The sequence below is a fragment of the Sphaerodactylus townsendi genome, unplaced genomic scaffold, assembly GCF_021028975.2.
Source record: "Sphaerodactylus townsendi isolate TG3544 unplaced genomic scaffold, MPM_Stown_v2.3 scaffold_20, whole genome shotgun sequence".
NCBI lineage: Eukaryota > Metazoa > Chordata > Lepidosauria > Squamata > Sphaerodactylidae > Sphaerodactylus > Sphaerodactylus townsendi.
The window spans coordinates 926234-942128 of NW_025950363.1; the positions used below are offsets into that span (position 1 = coordinate 926234).

The window sequence follows — 15895 nt, forward strand, 5'->3', positions numbered from 1 at the left end:
TAATACCATGTAAAAACAGAAGGAGCAACGAGAGCGGACAAAATAATCGCACGGAAGGACAGAGTGTTCCACACCATTAAAACCCACCCGTTTGGTTTTGGGATCAGTTCTAGCCAGCGCTCAAAGAAACACTGGAAAACTATCAGAACTCAGCTGATCAGTCCATAAAGAACAAGCAATAAGCTGATCAGTCCAGAGAGCCAGCGAGGTAAAAACAGTGGTTAAGAGCAGGTGCACTCAATCTGGAGAACCGGGTTTGATTCCCCACTTGGCCACTTGAGCTATGGAGACTTATCTGGGAAATCAGATTAGCTTGTGCAACACATGCCAGCTGGGTGACCTCTCTCAGCCCCACCTACCTCACAGGGTGTTTGTTGTGGGGGCGGGGGGAGGGAAAGGAGATTGTAAGTCCCTTTGAGTATCTTACAGGTGATTGCAGGGGATATAAACTACAAGCTCTTCTTCAAAAAAGAATAAGCTTGATCAGGTCGCTAGAGCATTCGGGATTAGCTCCCATGAGAACTGGGTTCAAATCTCCCCTCCTCGCTGGAAAGCCCATGGGGCAATCTTACCGACTGCTCCATCTGGACTGGCCTCCCTTGCAGAGTTGTTAAGACAAAAGCGTGTGTCTATGTACGCCTCCTCTGGAATTTCTTGAGGCTACAGGGATATGCCTAGGAGAAAAATGGCTGCTTTGGAGAATATCTCTGCGGCCTCATGCCCCTATTGAGCTCCCTCTCGTCCCCAAACTATACCCTCCCCAGGCTCCATCCCTCATTTCCCAACCCAGAATTGTCAACCTGACGTGTCCTCATCTGCCCTTTGCACAAGGAAACATAGGAGGAGGAGGAGGAGTTTGGATTTAGTATCCCCCTCTTCTTCCTTCTGTAAGGAGACTCAAAGGAACGTACAGTCTCCTTTCCCTTCCCCCCCCACCCACAACAAACACCCTGCAAGGTGGGTGGAGCTGAGAGATCTCCGAAACGCTGTGACTAGCCAGCGTGTGTTGGAGTGCACAAGCTAATCTAGTTCCCCAGATAAGCTTCCATCGCTTATGTGGCCGAGCTGGAATCAAACCCGGTTCTCCAGATTAGAGTGCACCTGCTCTTAACCACTACGCCACTGCTGCTCACAGGTTTCACAGATGGATTACCCTGTAAAATACCTGCATTCTGCTCCTTTTCCTTAAAGCCAACTTACAGCGTCCCACTGGCAGCAACAACTACGCTATTGAGCCTGGCTGCCCCTGTTTCTCCCCATCCCCCCGACTTACTTGCTGAAGTTAAATAAAAGCCGTTCGAAGACCAAGACAGGCCCGGTGCTGCTCAGGATTGTGAGTGGCTGGCCAGCGAGAAAGCAGAAGACAGCCCCTGTCACAGCGGTGCCCAAAAAACTTTCCAACACGCCCTAGGGAACGGAGAAACAGGTTGTTACAGCTGGCATCCTGTATGGCTTTGGTCCTGCCTACCTGAAGGAGTGCCTGCGCCCACTGGTACCTGCCTGGGCACTGGGTCACAGGGGGAGGTGCTCCTGATGGTACCTCCCCCTCACTGGAGGTGCGGTGGGCACACAGGAATGTTTTCTCCTTGATTCCCCTGAGTTCAGGAGCTTAACCTTTGGCACTCCAGATGTTATGGACTACAATTCCCATCAGTCCCTGCCAGCATGGTCAATTGGCCATGCTGGCAGAGGCTGATGGGAATTGTAGTCCATAACATCTGGGGTGCCAAAGGTTTGCCACCACTGCGGCCTAGGCTCTGGAATAGTCTGCCCTTGGAGATTCACCATGAACTTATCCTTTAGAACAGATCTGGGCATTATACGGCCCACGGGCCACATCCGGCCCGCCGGATGACCCTGACTGGCCCCACTGCCTTGCTGGGGAGCAAGGCGCCTTTGAAATCTTCAAGAGAAGTCGGGTTGCCTTGGCTGCCGGCTTCTGCGGGGCTTCAAAAAAGCCTCACCCCTCTTGCCTGTGGCCCGGCCCTCCAAGTACAATATTTTCTCTGCTTTCTTATGCGGCCCCATGAAAAAAATAATTGCCCACCCCTGCTTTAGAAGAAGAGTTTGCATTTATACCCCCCTTTCACCCCTGTAAGGAGACTCAAGGTGGCTTACAAGCTCCTTTCCCTTCCTCTCCCCACAACAGACACCTTGTAGAGGTAGGTGGGGGCTGAGAGAGTCTCTTGAGAGAACTAAGTGACTAGCCCAAGATCAGCAAGAATGTAGGGAGTATGCGGAAACACATCTGGTTCACCAGATAAGCCTCTGCCACTCAGGGGACGGGAGGAGTGGAGAATCAAAACGTTCCAAAGTTCTCCATATTAGAATCCACCTGCTCTTAACCACTAAACTGCACTGGCTCTCATGGGTTTTATAGGTTTTGGTGCATGGCAAAGACCTTTCTTTGTGCCCAGGCATTTCACCAGCCCCCCCAGAAACCCTCTCTACAGCTGCTGGTCCGGGGGGTGTAGGAGTCAGAGTGTGGGTAGATTTTTATGCTATTTTTATTGTTGTTTTAATTGTTATAATTTATTTATGATGTTTTTATTGGGACTTTTAAAATTGTTTTTAACCTGTGTAAGTTGCTGAGAGATCCCGATGTGAGCTGGGACATAAATATTTATATACAAACAAACAAACAAATAATGCTTCTTGAATTCGTGGGAATTGGCTGCTGAGGGAAGTCATAAGCACAAATAGTTTTTTAAAGGGGTTAGACCCAGATGTCCCCAATATGAACATAAGAACATAAGAATAAGCCAGCTGGATCAGACCAGAGTCCATCTAGTCCAGCTCTCTGCTACTCGCAGTGGCCCACCAGGTGCCTTTGGGAGCTCACCTGCAGGATGTGAAAGCAATGGCCTTCTGCGGCTGTTGCTCCCAAGCACCTGGACTGTTAAGGCATTTGCAATCTCAGATCAAAGAGGATCAAGATTGGTGCAGCCATAAATCTAATTCTTCTCCATAAATCTGTCCAAGCCTTTTAAAGCTAATCCGTAGGTTAGTGGCCATCACCCTCCTGTGGCAGCATATTCCAAACACCAATCACACGTTATGAAGAAGTGTTTCCTTTATTAGTCCCTCATTCTTTCCCCCAGCATTTCTGCAATGAATGCCCCTGGTTCTAGTATTGTGAGAAAGAGAGAAAAATTTCTCTCTGGGTCAACATTTTCTACCCCATGCATAATTTTATAGACTTCAATCATATCCCCCCCGGCCTCTGTGATCGCCTTCTCTTAATCTCCAAACTAAAGAGGTCCCAAACGCTGCAGCCCTCCTCCTCATAGGGAAGGTTGGTGCTCCAGTCCCTCAATCATCCCGTTGTTGCCCTTCTCTGCACTTTTTCTATCTCCTCAATATCCTTTTGAGATGCGCTACCCAGAACTGGACACAGTACTCCAAATGCGGTCGCATTCTAACTCCTTTATATATATGGGCATGACAATCTTCTTTACAGTTTTATTATCAATTCCCCTTTCCTAATGATCCCCCCAGTCTGCAGACTCAACTGGAGCCCACTGGACATGTTTTCCTGGCCCCTGCCAAGTGTTCTTTGGAGGTGGTGGGACCAGGTACGGTTTTCGCCCAGCAACGGTTCTGATTGGCTAAGCAGATTTTTAGCAACGTTGCTTTGGCAGCAGCTGCCACCAGTCACAAATGCAAAGCAAAAATGTCAGGAGCAAAACTACCAGACCCCCCCGGGGCTACACAGCCCGGAAAACCCACAACAGCCAGTTGCTTCTGATCGGGAAACCCTTTGACGACACCCTGTTTCAAGGTTAGTCTCTCCACATTCATGTTTTTGTTGTTGTTTCAGGTCAAAGAAACCCGAAGCCTGAACAGCTGGAGTTCATTAAGCGCCCTTTGATGGCATGCCACAAACTCCATCGTTCTAGTTTCCCTTCGCTGTTTGCGTGATTGCTGCCAGGAATGAAAACAAAAGATATCTGACAGAGACTTCCGAAACAGCAGTTAGAAGCTGCTAAGGGCTTAAAAAACTGGAAATGCAAAGCCTGGATCAGCCATTAAAAAAAAAAAAAAGTAAACAGAAGCAACATTCTTAACAACAGGAGTTATTGCTTTACCGAAACAATAAAAGAGAGGATTATATTTTGGAAAGTACACGGCACTGGCCCATGTCATTCGTAGCCTGGTCATCGTGAAGGTGAGCCCCAAATCTACCCAAGAATCTTTCGTTTGGAACTGCTCTACCCTCAACACCTGTGAGGGGAAGGGCGGCGTATAAGCTGCATAAAATAATAGTAATAATAACACCCTCGACAACATCTACTTGACAGGGGTGTAAAATATCTCTGCAGCTGAACGTGGCATCCCGGCCTTCTAAGAAACGGCGGTAGAGCTTCCTTTGGCGCGCATAAGGCCTCATGCTGAAATCTAAACTACCGCTTCCCCTTCATCAACAAACATCCTCCCTCTGCAACTGTGAGTCAAAATAGTGGAGCCGGCAACGATAAGTGCCCGATGCGACTCGGAGCCAGTGCTAATATTGAACTAACTGCTGCACAGAGACCGAGGCACACAGATTTTGTAACCCGGTTCCCAGGATCCCACTTTCCTCAGAATTAGTGTTTGCAGAGATAAAGAAGAGCTTTGTGGAAGGGTGGAAAAAAAATTCCAGCGCATCAGCAATCGTAAGCAGGGTCATTTCATTGAACAAACAGATGAACGAGCGGGTTTACAAAGGACAGCAGCCCACTTCAGGCAAAGTTCTGTGGCAACAGAATCATAGAATCATAGAGTTGGGAGAGACCCCCAAGAGCCATCAAGTCCAACCCCCTGCAATGCAGGAACACACAGTCAAAGCACTCCCGACACATGCTCATCCAGCCTCTGTTTAAAAACCTCCTAAGAAGGAGACTCCACCACTCTCCGAGGCAGTGAATTCTACGGTCGAACAGCCCTGACAGTCGGAAGATTCTTCCTAATGTTTAGTTGGAAAATCCCTCTTTTCCTCTGCACCTTGAACCAGTGGTGGATCCAAACATTTTAGTAACAGGTTCCCATGGTGGTGGATTCAAACTGTGGAGAAGCGCCACGCGGGCTGGGCGGGGCATCGGCATGAGCGTGGCCGGGCATTATGGGCTGGCCATTCCTAAGCGGGCTAGTAAGTAAGGATGCAGCTGCTGGGCGCTCGGTCCTTGGGCAGCAACGAATCGCACCTAGGCTGCTAGGCTGCCACACATGCCGGTGCACCTCCTGCTGGACTGCTTCAAGTTCTTGCATGCTACCAAGCTGAGAGAGGAGGGGCGTAACTAAGGCAAAAAATCACGGCAAAATCACCTCAATTAGTAACCCCCCTCTCGGCACCCACAAATAATTGGTAACCTACTCTTTAAACGAACCTGTGAGAACCTGCTGGATCCCACCTCTGCCTTGAATCCATTACTCCGTGTTTTAGTCTCTGAGGTCGCAGAAAACAAGCCACATTTATGGGGAGCAGATCTGCATAGGGGTCCCACTCCAGTTGCTTTGTAGTTCTTGGAGCAGCAGCAAGAGAAAGATTACTAAAATGCACAATATCGCTTTGTAGCCTTAATGTCCCTTCTAGTAAAAAGCTGGAAACAAAATAGGATAGCTCTAGGAATTGCTGGAAAGTCTGTGGTTTTTACCACAGAGTTTTTGGCAGTTCCTCGAACTACCCTATGTCACTTCTGGCTTTTTACCAGAAGTGACATAGCGCTGTACATGATGCTGTGGTTTTATCACAGAATTTCCAGTGGTTCTTAGAAGTGATGCAACAGTGCTCCCCCATTTCCCCACCCACAACCTTCCCATTGGTTGCCACAAACTGCCAGGGTGAACCAGGAAGCAGCAAAGGCATGAGAGAAGCCTTTGTTATGCTAACTTCCTTCTTTCCAAGAACAAATATTTGACCAGCAAGAGAGACACAGAGAGAGAGAGAATTACTCACAAAATTTGATAGCGTTTTATCTCCCTATCTTCTGGAGTTTCATTATCAGTAGACTGATTACTATTTGGGTGTACTTTCATTTCCCTAAGCTCTGGCACAGTGTTTCCCACCTTTTCGACATCGTGGTACCCTTGACCTCGCTCCTCATATCTCAGGGTACCCCTGAGGTTCATTTGATTTTTTTTTTGCATTTTTTAGGTTTTTTTCCATTTTTGGCCTGTAGGTGGGGGGAGTGGCAAGCAGGGGGAGGGGAGGGAAAGCAGCATCTACAACCGCGTTGCTTGTTTGCCTAAATTCGACATGGATTGGGGGGAGTTCTCCCTCGGGGAGAGGGCAGTATAAAAATCGAAATAATAAATAAATAAATAAATAAATAAATAAATAAATAAATAAATAAATAAATAAAATCTACCCCCCCATCCACACCGAATTTAGGCAAATAAAACAATGCTGTTTTTCAGTGTTGTTTAAAGGGAGCCCATGAAGCTTCCAACCCCCCCCCCCCTTCAAAATCCATTTGATTCCGGTGGGGGGGGGGCAGGCGGTAGCATTGTCATGGTACCCCTGGGACGTGCTCATGGTACCCCACGGAACCCTGGTTGAGAATCACTGCTCTGGCAAGTAGGAAGTTCTGTTCTCAAATTTGAATTATTGTTCCCGGACAGCATTCTTTGGTTCCTTTTTGGTGGGCAGGGAATATTACACTGAATTAAATCTACATCAAGAAACTCTCAGTCTAAACCGAGGCCTACCAAGGTTTAGACCCCCGGAATGTGAAGGACTGTACCATAAACACATGAAACTGTATGTGAAGGACTGTACCATAAACACATAAACACATGAAACATGAAGCACATAGGGGCAAAAAATCCAAACTTCACATACACGCTACAGGGGTCAGTGCTATCAGTCACAGACCAGGAGAGGGATTTGGGCGTCTTAGTTGATAGTTCCATGGGAATGTCAACTCAATGCATGGCAGCTGTGAAAAAGGCAAACTCTATGCTGGGGATCATTAGGAAAGGAGTTGATAATAAAACTGCAAGGATTGTCATGCCCTTATATAAAGCAGTGGTGCGACCGCACTTGGAGTACTGTGTTCAGTTCTGGTCGCCACATCTCAAAAAGGATATCGAAGAGATAGAAAAAGTGCAGAGAAGGGCAACGAGGATGATTGAAGGATTGGAGCACCTTCCTTATGAGGAGAGGCTGCAGCATTTCGGACTCTTTAGTTTGGAGAGGAGACGTCTGAGGGGGGATATGATTGAAGTCTATAAAATTATGCATGGGGTAGAAAATGTTGACAGAGAGAAATTTTTCTCTCTTTCTCACAATACTAGAACCAGGGGGCATTCATTGAAAATGCTGGGGGGAAGGACTAATAAAAGGAAACACTTCTTCACACAACGTGTGATTGGTGTTTGGAATATCCTGCTACAGGAGGTGGTGATGGTCACTAACCTGGATAGCTTTAAAAAGGGCTTGGACAGATTTATGGAGGAGAAGTCGATCTATGGCTACCAATCTTGATCCTCCTTGATCTCAAATTGCAAATGCCTTAGCAGACCAGGTGCTCAGGAGCAGCAGCAGCAGCAGAAGGCCACTGCTTTCACTTCCTGCATGTGAGCTCCCAAAGAAGGCACTTGGTGGGCCACTGCGAGTAGCAGAGTGCTGGACTAGATGGACTCTGGTCTGATCCAGCAGACTAGTTCTTATGTTCTTATGAAACTGTCTCACACTGAATCAGAACCTTGTTCCATGAAGTATTGCCTACTCAGACTGGAAGCTCTCTCAGGTCTCAAATAGAGGTCTATCACGTCGTCCTTTAACTGAAGATGCCGGGGACTGAACCCGGGACTTCGTGCATACCAAACTGATGCTCTACCACCTAGCCATGACCCCTCCCCACAATTCAAGTGCACAAACCCCTGGGGCAATATAAATTAAGGAGAGCGACACTGAGCAGGTTCCTGTTGGAGCCGTCTGCATCATTACACATTATTTGTTACAATCCAGGATGGAGGTGGGGGCAGAGCTTCCAAAACAGACAGGACGAAGCCTCCAAGTACTTTTCACTCCCCCCCCCTCCCCATTAAACACTAGGTCAGTGATGGCGAACCTTTTCGAGACCGAGTGCCCAACCCAAAACCCACTTATTTATCGCAAAGTGCCAACACGGCAATTTAACCTGAATACTGAGGTTTTAGTTTAGAAAAAATGGTTGGCTCCGAGGCATGCGTTACTCAGGAGTTAGCTTAGTGAAGCAACTGTGCGTGAATCGCGATCCTAGGAGGGTTTACTCAGAAGCAAGCCCCATTGCCAGCAACCAAGCTTACTCCCAGGTAAAGGATCATGCCCAGGCCAGCCAAGATATGTGTTTGTGGGGGGGGGTGATTTTCCACCCCCCTCCCACATGATGAACTCTGTGCGCGAGTGCCCACACAGAGGGCTCTGAGTGCCACCTCTGGCACCCGTGCCATAGGTTCGCCACCACTGCACTAGGTGATCTTGTACCATTGGACTGTGCAATTAGCCATCTCAGAATGCCGAACTAGTTATGTGACTTTCTACAAAAATATTCATCTGACATCACCACAAGCCTTTGAAGTCTGTATTACTCACCGACTATCTCTGCGGATTTTTGTTATTATCACTTCATTGTATGTTGTTGGATAACACTGCATGCGCATTTGAAATTGAATCCCTTTCAATTAATTTTGCCACTGGTGCACATTGCTCTTCTCTAACAAGTACTTTCTTTTTTGGGTTGAGCTTCATATTTATGAATATATTATCGTAACACCCTTTTCCTGGGTGTCGTGATTGATGCATTGCAGGCAATCCTATATTTGGCGCAAATTCTTTGTGTTGCTCCTCTAAGGGTCAGCCTTGCAAATATTTAAACTACATCTACCCTGTTGCATCTGCAACGATAGTTGGAGGCAGCATTATTATCCAGCTCCACGGCTAACCTGCATGTTCTCCGTTGCGTCACCGAGCAGTCCCCCAAAGGTGATGGCGTTGGTCACAGTCGCCAGATAAATGAAGAGAATGGCAGAAAGGGCTTGGATGTTGAACGCGTCGTAGAAGTCGCTGGCGAAGAAAGGCGCCTTTCGCTTGACGTCTTTGATTAGGCCACCGAAGAACCTGAGCGGGAGAAGAACGCGTCACGATCAGCGTGAGATCGGGGTACAAAAGATATTGGAATGCCAGGACACTCCCAGAGGTTGTCACACAGAAGCAAAAGGACCCCTTCTGACAACACTCACTTGCCGGTGCGTTGCAATTCTTCAGAGTCGCCGTGGCCCCCGCTGCCGTGGCCCCCGTCATGTGGAGTGTCTCCATTCATCTGCACATTCTCTCCACCGGCATACATGTTTTTCCTACGCAACGAGGAAAGAATGAGACGTTGTGTCAGAAGAAGAAGAAGAAGAAGCAGACAAAGAAGAAGAAGAAGAAGAAGAAGAGGAGGAGGAGTTTGGATTTATATCCCCCCTTTCTCTCCTGTAAGGAGACTCAAAGGGGCTTATAAACTCCTTTCCCTTCCCCTAGGCGTTCCAGGGAGGAAGGGGGCGGAGGACGAACCCGTGCACCAGGTGCTTTCCCCCCTTGCTACGCCTCTGCTTTGAAGCATTTGTTTGCTGTGGGGGGAGGGGGGGAAGGGAAAGGAGATCATCAGCCCTTTTGAGTCTCTTTACAGGAGAGAAAGGGGGGATATAAATCGAACTCCTCCTCTTCCTCTTCTTCTTCTAAAAGCCAGGATCACTAGAACTAAAAAAGTTTTGGGAGAATATTTTGAAATATGTAGAACAGTTAGTAAAAGTAAAAATTGATGTAAACAATGATTTAATAATTGTGGGGATAATAGATTATATAAGAGTGAACAGAAATTTGGAACCAATGTATAAAATAATGATTAGAGCAGCACACGCAGTGTTGGCGTTGGGCTGGAAAGATAACAAGAAATGGACAGTCTCAAAATGGTTGGAATATATTTGGGAACAAATACAGTTGGAGATTTTTGAGAGACTGGCAAAAAATACACTAGAGAAGAGAAACTAGAAGATATTATGAAGCTATGGACATTGTATGAAAAATGGATGGAAGAAGCCGGATTTAACGAAGAACCATGGAACAAGAGAATAAGAAGAATGAACCTTCTGCTGCTTGCTTGAAATAATCAATGGAAAAGAGGGGGGGAGGGGGTGAAAAAGGAAAAATGTATAGTTGGAACAAACATATTGATTGTAACAAATATAATAATACTCTATACAATAAAAAATTTTTTAAAAAAGGATCACTAGAACTGGCTCTCTGAAGCTGAGTACCTGTTGCCAACCCAATAAAGATTTCTGGTTTCAAAACCTAGAGTCCTCTTTTTGATCACTGATCCAGGACCTAACACCTTACTATGTAACTTGTGACCAATGACTTGCACCATAGGAAAGGCTTGGTTTGTGCTTGGAAGAATCATGGTGCCAAAAGGACTCCGTCCCAAGCTTCCCTCCCATCAGACATTTCTCTCTGCGCTGCTCTCCAGGGTCTTGGGCAGCAGCTCTTCATATCCCCTCCTAAGCAGCCCTTTTAACTGGAGATGCAGGGTTTTGAACCTGAGACCTCTTGCAATCTGGTGAGGACCTGTATACTGCACGGGTCAAAAAAAGGGCTGTGAAAATATTTAATGATTTCGCATCCTGGACATAAACTGTTTCAACTCTTACCCTCTAAGCGTGGCTACAGAGCACTGCACACCAAGACAACTAGACATAAGAACAGTTTTTTCCCGAATGCCATCACTCGGTTAAACAAATGATTCTCTCGATAGTGTCAAACTATTGGTTATGTATTTATGATCGAATTACTGCACTACTTTTTTCATCATTCCTATTACCCATCTCCTCCCAATTATGACTGTATGACTATAGCCTGTGCTGACATTTCATTTTATTTTATGATTTTACATTTTATGTTTTTATTACTATTGATTGTTTCCTGATTGCTTACTAGACCTATATGACAATCATTAAGTGCTGTACCTTATGATTCTTGACAAATGTATTTTTCTTTTATGTACACTGAGAGCATATGCACCGGAGACAAATTCCTTGTGTGTCCAATCACACTTGGCCAATAAAGATTCTATTCTATTCTTTTTCGCACAGTGAAATCCAGCTGCAGAGTGCATTGAAAGTGCATTAATTCTGCATGTGCAGAAGGGTCCTTAGTTGTTCTATCGATCTTATACCAGAGTCCCCGATTGCTGTGGGCGCCACGGTGCCTGATGACATCTTTATTGGCTCCACCACATGTTTTAGAAGGTGGACGGATCCGGGTGGGGCTTTGCCCAGCAAGGCTGCTGATTGGCCAGTGAAGATCCAATTGGCTATGCAGATTAAAATAGTACTGTTTCCATGGCACTTGCCACCAGTGCTCATTTTATCCTCCCGAACTCTCTTTTCCAGTGGATTTTTTTCAAAATTACCCCTCTTCTCCTGTGCACATGGGCTTCCTCTGCATTTTTGGCTATGCGTCCATTTTGGGGTTGCATCCCCACCTGTACTGGAATTCCAAAGGTGCCCACAGCCTTAGAAAGATTGGGGACCCCTGTCTTACCTCAATGTATCAAATTCCATGGACTTTCAATGGAGTCTGTTCACTTGTGATCAAACATATTATATTCAGTTATGGTAAAAAGGTACAGTTTCCCCTTCAGTCGTGTCCGACCCTGGGGTCCCACTGCAAGCAGTGATTTCACAGGCAAGCCGTTTTTGTGGGGTAGTTTGCCATTGCTTTCCCCGGCTATTCTTTACCCCCTAGCTATGAGCCAGGTACTCATTTACCAACCAAGGAATGGATGATGGCCGAGTTGACCATGAGCCAGCTGCCAGGATATCTGACCCACAGGGGGCTCGAACTCTTGACCGTGTGAGTGTCAGTGCAAGCACTTAACCACTACGCCACGTGGCTCAGTTATGGAGGGTACAATAAATGTGCATATATATTTCAGCAGCTCTGAAATATTCAGCTGTGGGCAATCTGTGTTTGCCACCATGGCTGACTTCATTTGCTTCTTTTTCTCTCCTCTCTTCTAGTTTATTCCCATGCCTGTTCTCTACGGAGTGTTTCTATATATGGGCGTCGCGTCCCTTAATGGAGTGCAGGTAAGTTTTCTCCATAGCAACCAAGGTCCTTCTGATAGGCGCAACAGGCATTTCGAAGGCTTTTGCCAAGAAAGGGGTAAACATTAACCAGTACCCTCTTTCTCATGCATGTGAATCAGGTCATTCGTTGCCAACAGAAGCATGGAGGTGCTAGTAACCGCTCAGTTGTTAAGGGGCCAGAAGCAAATTTTGTGCTGTTTTCCTGCTAGGCACCAGCGCAGCTACTAATCTGGAACTGTTTTTCTAATATGATTCCCCCTCCCCCCACCCCAGGCCCATTCCTCCTCTCCCACATTTTCATGCAAAGAAATGTCTCAGGTGGGGAGCCATGCTGGACTGCAGAAAAGGAATATTCTAGTCCAGTAGCACCTTAAAAGATCAACCAGGTTTCCAGAGTACAAGTTTTCAGGAGTCAAAATTCCCTCTGTATCTAGTATCTGAAGGAGGGAGTATCAGCTCTCAAAAAGGGCACTCTGAAAACCTTGTTGTTCTTTCAGGCATTAAAGGTAAAGGTAGTCCCCTCTGAAGAAGAAGAAGAGTTTGGATTTATATTTGTAAGGAGACTCAAAGGGGCTTACAGTCTCCTTCTCCCCCCCCCCCCCCAACAAACACCCTGTGAGGTGGGTGGGGTTGAGAGAGCTCCGAAGAACTGTGACTAGTCCAAGGTTACCCAGCTGGCACGTATTGGAGTGCACTGGCTAACCTGGTTCACCCGATAAGTCTCCACAGCTCAAGTGGCAGACCAGGGAATCAAACCCGGTTCTCCGGATTAAAGTGCACCTGCTCTTAACCACTACATCACGCTCGCTGTGCAAGCACCGGGCCATTACTTACCCTTAGGGAGATATCACTTCACAACGTTTACTATATAGTGTTTACAGGGTGATTTGCCATTGCTTTTTCCCCAGTCATCTACACTTTACCCCCTGCAAGCTGAGTACTCATTTTACTGACCTCAGATGGTTGGAAATTTGAGTCCACCTGAAACTGGCTACCTGAAACCAACTTCTGTCGGGATCGAACTCAGGTCGTGAGCGGAGCTTTGGCTGTAGCATTGCAGCTGACTACTCTGAGCTCCGGGGCTCCTTTTAAGGCATTACTGGACTCCAATCATGGAAAGAAACATTATACTTGCCATCTTTTACATAGGTTGTTTGCATTTCATTCAGCTTATTACAAAAGCATTAACTTCACAGAAAAGTCATCGTGCGCTGGAGCTTCTAAACATGATTCAAAACACTTGGGTTACTATCAGTGGTGGGATCCAAAAATTTTAGTAACAGGTTCCCATGGTGGTTGGGATTCAAACAGTGGCGTAGCGCCAATGGGGCTGGGCGGGGCACGACGGGGGCGTGGCCAGGCATTCCTGGGTGGGGCATTAATAATTTATCTGTTACTGTAAAAAACTCTTACTGTAAAAAAAAAGTTCCTAATTTCCAGCTGGTATCTTTCTGTCCATAATTTAAACTCATTATAGCAAGTCCTATTGTCTACTGCCAACAGAAACAACGACTTCTCCTCTAATTGACTGCCTGTCAAATACTTAATACTTTTTATTTATTTATTTTATTTATTGTTCCACTTATATACCGCCCTCCCCCGAAGGGCTCAGGGCAGTGTACAACAATAACAAAGCAGTGGATACATAAAATACATATAAATTAAAAGCAGCGTTCAATTTCCATAAAATTAAAATTAAAATACAGATGGCATCCAGCTATTAAAAACTCCTACAAAAGGGAACAGCAGGCCTTAGATGGTTTCCGGGCACCTCATCAGCAGCTGGTCTCCCCAAAGGCCCGGCGGAATAACTCAGTCTTACAGGCCCTGGGGAACTCATTAAGGTCCCGCAGGGCCCGGACAGCTGGAGGGAGAGCATTCCACCAGGCAGGGGCCAGGGCCGTGAATGCCCTGGCCCTAGTGGAGGCCAGCCGCATCATAGAGGGGGCGGGGATCACAAGCAGATTGGCCTCTGCAGACCGCAGAGACCGACGTGGGACATACTTAATTTTGTTTCTAGAAATCAAAAGAAGGATACTTTCCTTAAACAAGGAACTGTACCATATTTCTAAAGCATGTTTTTAAAACAGCCCAACAGGGAGAATTATCCCGTTTTCTACCTTCGCTCACCAGCCACATAGGAAACAACAGGACTTTATGATTTTTGGACCTAATGGAATTTCTAATGGAAAAGCAGACCCAATTAGTAACCCCCTCTCGGCACGCACAAATAATTAGTAACCCACTCTTGGGAACTGGTGAGAACCTGCTGGATCCCACCTCTGGTTACTACTGAAATCTTAAGAGGGGTCAGTGAGATTTATTTATTTTTATTTTATTGAATTTATACACGGTCCTTTCCTGGCAAGAGCCAGGCTTGGGGAACACTGTTTGTTGCTTTATTTATTTAATTTATCATCCATCTTTCTTGTTGAGTCAGTCAGTCAGTTTTATTACGGCCATTAGGCCAGCAAATTTCTTGTTGAGACTCAAGACAGATTACAGAGTTGAAAAACAATGCAACGCCACCACCCTGCCCAATATAATAAGTATAAGGGACAATGCAGTCAAATTGGGTTTCACAAGTATCAAACAGTAGAATCAAGACGTGATGCGTATAGGAAGCTGGATTTCACAAACGGCAGGATCCACAGAACTGGATTTCACATGTAGAGGGGAAAAAAATTAAACAATAACCTTATACTGCCTCTCTGCGGTGACTCAAAGACTAAACAGAATACAAAAAAGATCATGAAAGTGACAACATAAATATGATCGGCGATAAAACAAGCTGTTAAAAATAAGGAAGGGGCATCACAACAAAATTAAGTGCCCTAAAGCGGTTCTCAGGCTAGAACTGACTGTTATAAAAACCTTTTAAAAACGGAATCCCTTAATTAAAAGTCTGAAAGAAATAATTCGGCTTCGCCCTTCGAGGAATTTAGGCACCCGGCAAGCTTCAAAGAGGAGGACATTCCAAAGGTGAAGTTTCAGCCATTGCTGGAAAAGCCGTGAACTGAAGGGAACTCCACATGTGCTTTGGAGATGTAATCTTTCACAGCGAAGCTGCGTTTAACTTGCTGCTAAGAGGAGACCCAGTCAGTCTTCTTAGGAAGCATACACTATAAAGGGGGGGGGGGTATTTTGTGTGTGTACATAAAGCAGTTTCCAACATTGAAACGAAGAGAGCTCCCTGTGTACATTGGAGATCCAGTGTTTCACAGTTAAGCTGCGGTCATAGGGCCCAAGGCTCTGAAAATCCGCTTGACAGAAAGGACTGTTTGCTTTGTCTGGATTGGTGCATCATAAAATTCAAGACAAATCCATTCTTTCTGTTCCCCTCCCCAGTTCATGGACCGCCTGAAGCTGCTCCTGATGCCTCTCAAGCACCAGCCTGACTTTATCTACCTGCGCCACGTCCCGCTCCGCCGGGTGCATCTCTTCACTTTCATCCAGGCAGTGTGCCTGGCTCTCCTTTGGATCCTCAAGTCGACAGTGGCTGCTATCATATTCCCAGTCATGGTAGGTTGGCTCTCTTCAGTTGGGTCTTCTCTTCAACCTGGGTCCACCTGAGATGCTATCAACCACCTGGGGGCTGCGGGGAGGAGCAGCCAGGACAGCCTGGCACCACGTCCCCCATAATTGGTATTGTGGTGTTATGTCTTGCTGTTATTTCATGCTTGTTGATATAGAAGGAAGCAAGCCTTTATTGGCATAGACAACAGTACAACAGTAATAAAAAACAGATTAAAAAGCATAAACAATACAGGTCGAAGGAAATCTATTGGCGTTTAGTAAT

The 15895-nt window shown here is 46.2% G+C and overlaps 1 protein-coding gene across 1 annotated transcript in view; it reads left to right on the plus strand.

Annotated features, from left to right (window-relative positions):
• The window catches only part of SLC4A4 (solute carrier family 4 member 4), a 260367-nt gene that overhangs the window by 226802 nt on the left and 17670 nt on the right, over window positions 1–15895 (plus strand). The window contains 2 exon segments of the mRNA XM_048482738.1: window positions 12028–12096; window positions 15445–15618. Coding sequence (XP_048338695.1) covers window positions 12028–12096; window positions 15445–15618 — 243 coding nt within the window.